This window comes from Coptis chinensis, chromosome 7 (genome assembly GCF_015680905.1).
Source record: "Coptis chinensis isolate HL-2020 chromosome 7, ASM1568090v1, whole genome shotgun sequence".
In the NCBI taxonomy this organism is placed as follows: domain Eukaryota; kingdom Viridiplantae; phylum Streptophyta; class Magnoliopsida; order Ranunculales; family Ranunculaceae; genus Coptis; species Coptis chinensis.
Window position 1 is genome coordinate 41,882,884 of NC_141462.1, and position 6,694 is coordinate 41,889,577.

Below are 6,694 nucleotides of genomic sequence, written 5' to 3' on the forward strand. Positions count from 1 at the left end.
AGTCAACTTCAGGATATACCTACATAATAAATGGAGGTGCTATATCCTGGAGCAGCAAGTAGCAAACTTCCATAGCACTTTCAACTATGGAAGCTGAGTATATTGCATGTTGCTCGCCCGCAGGGAGGTCGTGGTGGCTTAGACGATTCATCAAACACTTGTCGGTGTTCTCAAGATTTCTTGAACCAGTTCACATCCGACCGACAAAGCATGGCTGCTCTTGCATATGCTAAAGATCCAAAGTACCATGGAAGAACCAAGCATATAGAGTTAGAATACCACTCACATTATGACAAATGATATCTTGAAGAAGAAAGTGGTTCTACAACATATATCCACCGATCGGATGGTTCTTGGATCCACTGACCAAACCTATTCCAAAGGAACTCTTCCTTGCACATGTAAAAATGCTTGGGTTAAAGAGGATGTGATTATGTTAAGAACACTTTGATGGTTTAATGAATAAAAGTGCATTCTTTCCAGATCGATTGCATTCTCATTATACTGTTTATCATCTCATATGTATGTCAGTAGGGTTGACTGGTTCACTCACATGAACAGTCACTTCCATTTTAAACAGTGGGAGTTTAGCTTGACAAGTCACTAAACCTTATAGGAAGGGTGGACCTAGTGCCGAGTCATGCCCCTTCTTATAATTGGATAAGAAGAAACAGACTTCATAGGGAAGATTATGTCTAAACCTACAAACGGTTGTTGCCAAGTGGGAGCATAGTATCCTTGGAATTATCATTAGGGATGACAACACTTGTATGGTATGAGTGGACATACAGATATCTATTGTTGAGAAAACAAATTAGATACTCTTGCCATGACATGTTTTCACACAACATGTGTATAGTTGACCACCTGAGAGCAAGAAAAGAAATATCCCTAAAATTCTTGCTATGTGAGCTCTATTGATATATTTTTTGTTTAAAACATATCGAATGGTACCCTCCTTGAACTTTTGACCTTGTCAAGAAAATAAGAGGACTACTCGTAACTTTGGTTTGCTCCCCACAAGCTCTTACTAAAAGGCTGACTGGATGCATACTGGGAAGTTGGTAGAACTCTGACGACAATGACTTGCGTGCAAAGGGTAAAAGAACTAAAGGTTTATCACACAATCACCGGATTCTACCCGCCGGGACAATTGATGATAATTGTGAATCATGTGATACGTTTTTGACTTTATGGTGTGGACTCATAGGGATGAGTGCCATTTGTCAAAGTGATGAAACAAACAGATCTTGGGGTATACACACACTCTCCGGATATTAGGTTTTCGGATTCATCTTCTTTAAGATCACTTTCATGGTAGATCACTGTTTCGTGCTTTTCATTGCTACTTGCTACTTCACAGATATCATGATACGTGTGCTAGGGTCACACGAACCATTTGCCGTGTGAGACACACAAATGGCTAAGCATTCTACTTAAATGTTTCTCTTAGAAACCTTCTTCACCGTTGTGGGCGAGTGGGAGATGTTGGAAATAAGGTTGGATAGACGCCCACCAAGATAAGGATAAACCACTGAGTATAGGACTCTATCCTATCTGATATTAGATGAGTATAGGACTCTATCCTATCAGATATTAGATGAGTATAGGATATCAGATATTAGATGAGTATATGACTCTATCCTATCTGATATTAGATGAGTATAAGACTCTATCATATCCAATATTGAGGAGGTGGGAACCTCTATAAATAGACCCCCCACCTCTCACATATTAATCATCCGAACAACAAGAAAAGCTCTCTCTCCTTTAATGGTAGCCTCCAACATTTTCTAAAGTAGAAGCCAGTAATTTGTGGAGATTCCATAGGTGGTATCCTCCCTAGCCATTGTCAGTTCTTGGTTCTTGGTTCGTGAAAAAAGGTTGCTTCCCGTTCGTGGTTGGAACTTGACTCCAGCAAAGTTAAGAAGAAGATCTTGAGTGTGCCAAGAACATCTTCTCCTGTAGATCAAAGCTTGGAACTTCAAATTGAAAGTTGTGACCAAGGTACGATCTTCTGTTTCCACTGCGCTATTTTATGCATGTGGTATAACGTAATTGTATATATCGTAGGAATCATGCATGAGATATCGATAAAATCCTGCAGATATATGTACCTATTGACGTGACAAAGAAATGGGAAAGAAGACTGTGCTAAGTGTTTGATTCAAGTCCTGAATGGAATTTCTAATGTGCAATCTCTAAAGCTGAAAACTTCATCTATTGAGGTATGTTTCTTTTACGCTATTTTCTTGAAATGGAACATAAAATAAGATTAGTTATAGCCATTTCCCATGGGGTAGAAGCATGATATTTTCCTCCGTTCTTTTAAAGCCAGCATATATATCAGTTGGAAAGAGTAGGAGAATTTTTGAGAAAATATTAGGATACAGTGCTACGTATCTTATTAATTTGTTGAAAAATATTAGTATTACTTATAGTAGTAGACTAGTAATTAAGTTAGGATGTTTTATTTCAATCGGACTGACAAAAAAACTTATCAAGAGATCATTGAAGTAACGGAGTGCATTGTCTGGTTTGACCTTGCAATCAGGTTGATGTGGAAAAATCTCTGCAATGCGCAACATATGCTTCAATATGTTGATTTTATTTCTGAACATTCAACTTATTCATTTGCACTTTTGTTATACAACTTTCCTTCAACTCGTTTTTATATTGTAGTCATAAATTTGCTTGTCAGTAACATGTGATTAATGTAATCTAGCAGTAAAATCCGTGTTTCTTTCATCAACTAGTATACTATTATCTTATTGGTCATTTGTTACTTGCTTATTATTGGGCCTGGTCTTGTCTCTTTTTGTTGTAAGATTTTAACAGAAATTCCGGACCTATTTGGAAGAAGGCTTCCTGATTTTCATAATCTAAGACACATGGTGTTGCAAGATCATAAACGTGATGTCCATGCATCATTAACTTTTCCAGGGAGATGTAGCGACCCAATTCATGAGGGCCGAGGGTCTGTCGGGTAAGGGAGCCAGGAAGAGGACGGGGTGTGGGATGACGGACAGGCTACTTAAGACGGTGGGCATGGAAGCCAAATATGGAGGCCGAGAACCGAGGACCGATAGTGGAGAGCCGCGGCTCGGAAGGCTAGCCAACATGGAATTGAACCATCTAGACACGTGCCTAGCAGGAGGAAGGGCGAAACCCTAACGCCGTACGGGAACTTAACACATGGCACTCCAGAGACCGTAAGATGAGTGGACAGATGGAGGGCCCAGGAGGGAGGAGGGGGATTATAAATAGAATAGTAGAGGAGGAGAAGAGATAGGTCACAACATTTGGCGCCGTCTGTGGGGAGAGAAAAGAAAGAGAGAGTAAGAAAAAATAGTGAGATGGCAACAAAAAGAAGAGTGGGGCGACCAAAAAAGAAGACAGTCGCCGAGATGGACGTGGAGTCAACAAGGAGCGAAGGGGAGGAGCGGGATAGGGAAGAGACAATAATGTCTGGAGCAGAGGAAACAAGGTTGTTGCATGAGGAAATATCGAGGTTAAGGGAGGAAAATGAGGGGTTAAGAAGGGAGAGAGAAACAATAGAGGAGTCGGAAAGGGAGGTGTCTAGAGCAGGAAAAGAGGAGGAAGGGGGAACGGATACGGAAGAACAAACGGGGGTGGGGCTCACTAAGGAACAAGTCAGGGAAATGATAGCCAGCGATCTGAAGGCTAGCTTGGGACAGACCAAGGGAGCAGGAGGTACGGCGAGTCAGGTGGTGGCGGGGTTGAATCGCAACCCACTGGCAGATTTGGTATGGAAGTCAGAAGTGCCGAAGAGGTTCAACCAGCCAAGGTTTGAGAGGTATGATGGAACGGGAGACCCAGCGGACCACATTCATCATTTCCGGTAGCAGATGCCGTTGTGGCAGGAGCCACGGTATGACGGACTAAGATGTATGATGTTCCCGGCAAGCTTAAAAGGGGGAGCATCCGATTGGTATTCTAAAAGGTTACCTTCTAAGAGTATTGATAACTTTCAGGAGTTGGAGCAGGCGTTCATTGATCACTTCATACATCAAAAGAAGCGTGTGGTGGACATCGCGGCCTTGTTCAACGTAAGGCAGAGATCTGCGGAATCAGTGAGAGATTTCTTGTGTAGATTTAAGGCGGAGACTTTGAAAGTGGAAAATCTAGATGAAAGGACTGCGGTGATAGCTTTTGAGAGAGGGTTGCGCTCGGGAACCAGGGTACATGAATCGGTAGCAAAGAATGAGATAGCAACACTACAGGACTTGTATCCGAGGGTGGAAAAGTACATCAGGTATGAGGACACCATGAAGAAGGAGGAGGAAGGCGGGGAAAGGCGGTGTTATCGTTGGACAAAGCGGAGGGGCGTCGGCAATCTAACCCCCCGATAAAGGGGCAGCGGGTATCGAAAGTACTCATCACGGCCCGAGAGGGGCCGCGAAGAGGCTAGGAGGGAGGGTCGAGACAAAAAGCCTTATCGCGAGGAAGAGCAAGTGCCATTGAATAAGCCGTTGAGTGAAATACTGCCGTTGATTCAGAATTTGCAGGGGTATGAGGGTCCACGAACCAAGCCAGTGGAGGTACAAGGCAGACCTTATTGTGCTTATCATCAAATACACAATCACGAGACGGACGGCTGCTATGCGTTAAGGTGGTTAATTCAGAGGATGATAGCAAAGGGATTATTGAAGGAGTTTGTAGCGGAAGGGGAAAAAGGGGAGCAGGCGCCTACCCAGGGGAGGATACTGGGAACGATCAACGTGATCTTCAGTGGAGAGATATTGAGCCACAATGCACACCGCGACAGGATAAGGCGAGCGGCAAGCATACATCAAGTACATAAGACAGCAGGGCGGTTGCGGACGGATTACGGGGTCGCAAAAGGAATGAAGAGCATCACGTTCACCGACACGGACCTCCGAGCCATCGACTCCCCGCATGAGGACGCGTTGGTGGTCACAGTGACTATGGGAAATTACATAGTAAAGAGGGTGTTGGTGGATTGCGGCAGTGCTGTGGATTTACTATTTCGAGGAGCAATGGAAGAAATGAACATAGAAAGGAAGCAGCTGAGGCCCTCGCCAACAAATTTGTTTGGGTTTAATGGGAGCATGACGGAACCCCTGGGAGAGCTCTTGCTCCCAGTGACTGCGGGACCTGTTACGGTGTTTTCAAGGTTTAAGGTGGTGGATGCCGACTTGCAGTACAACGCCATCCTGGGGAGGAGATGGATTCACGAGATGAAAGCAGTTCCATCCACTTACTACCAAGTGATTCGGTTCCCTACCCCTACCGGGGTATACGAGGTCCGCGGAGATCAGGTGTCGGCAAAGAATAGCCACCAGAGTACAGTGAAGAGATTGATCCGTGGGTCAGGGGAAGAGACCTCGCGGTCCAGGAAGAGGCAGGCATAGCAATTACAGTGCCCCGTCGGGGAAGGATCGGCGGAGCTAGTAGAAGGGCAGAAAACCTTGGATGAGATAGAGGTAGTAAACTTGGGGGAGAACGGTGAAGAGAAGTTCACATCAGTGGGGTCCAGTTTGTCTGAGGAGTGGAAGAGCAAATTAGTACGATTCTTATCTGCTAACCAAGATGTATTTGCCTGGATGATCGAGGAAGTCACCGGATTGGACCCGGAGTTCGCATGTCATAAGTTACATATGAGGGGATCGCGAAACAAAGTAAAAGACGAAGATGCGAGGATTAGACCGAGGTACACCGAAGGAATTAGCGAAGAGGTCGCGAGGTTGAAAAGGCGGGGTATAATAATGAGAGGTGTCATTTAATCAATCGGGTTGTCAAATGTGGTAGCGGTACCTAAGAAGAATGGCAAGGTGCGGATGTGTGTCGACTTCACGGACGTGAATTCAGAGTGTCCCAAAGATAGCTACCCCATGCCGAGAGTAGACGAGCTGGTGGATAGAACGGCAGGGTTTAAAGTGTTTTCTTTCATGGACGCGTCAATGGGATATAACCAGGTGGCCATGTATGGGCCAGATCAGGAAAAGACAGCCTTCGTGGTGGAAGGTGGGACGTACTGTTACACAAGAATGCCGTTTGGATTGAAGAACGCCGGGGCCACATTTCAGCGGCTAGGGGAGAAAATGTTCGAAAGCAAGATTCGAAAGGGGATTGAGATTTACATAGACGACATGGTGGAGAAGAGCATGTCGGAGGAAGAGCATCTAGAGGGTTTGAAAGAGACATTTAGGATACTGCGGTTGTACAATTTAAAACTTAATCCAGAGAAATGTACGTTCGGCGTCACTACGGGGAAGTTCCTGGGATACATAGTTACTCACCGGGGAATAGAAGCCAACCCCGAGCAGATAAGGGCCCTAGTGGAGATGTCGTCGCCTCAGGATGTCAAGGAGGTGCAGAGACTTGCCGGAAGAGTCGCGGCTTTGAATAGATTCATCTCGAAGTCGTCAGATAAGTGTAGGCCGTTGTATCGGTTGCTGAGGAATACGCGGGATTTTGAATGGACCACGGAGTGCGAGAGGGCGTTCCAAGAGTTAAAGGGTTATTTAGGCAAGGCCCCCATGCTGTCGCGACCAGAACAGGGAGAGAAGTTGTACTTATATTTGGGGGTCACGGAGTACGCCATTAGCTCGGTACTAGTCAGAATTGTGGGTAAATTGGAAAAGCCGGTGTACTTCCAAAGTAAAACACTGCTGGAAGCCGAGACCAGATATAGCAGAATAGAGAAATA

The 6,694-nt window shown here is 44.9% G+C and overlaps 1 protein-coding gene across 1 annotated transcript; it reads left to right on the forward strand.

Annotated features, from left to right (window-relative positions):
* The first annotated feature begins 3,907 nt into the window (after window positions 1-3,907).
* Window positions 3,908-5,396, forward strand: LOC147487594 (uncharacterized). The gene is made up of 3 exons (XM_086574072.1): window positions 3,908-3,952; window positions 3,996-4,276; window positions 4,382-5,396. The coding sequence occupies exons 1-3, from the start codon at window positions 3,908-3,910 to the stop codon at window positions 5,394-5,396; spliced, it is 1,341 nt and encodes a 446-aa protein (XP_086430198.1).
* Window positions 5,397-6,694: the final 1,298 nt, after the last annotated feature.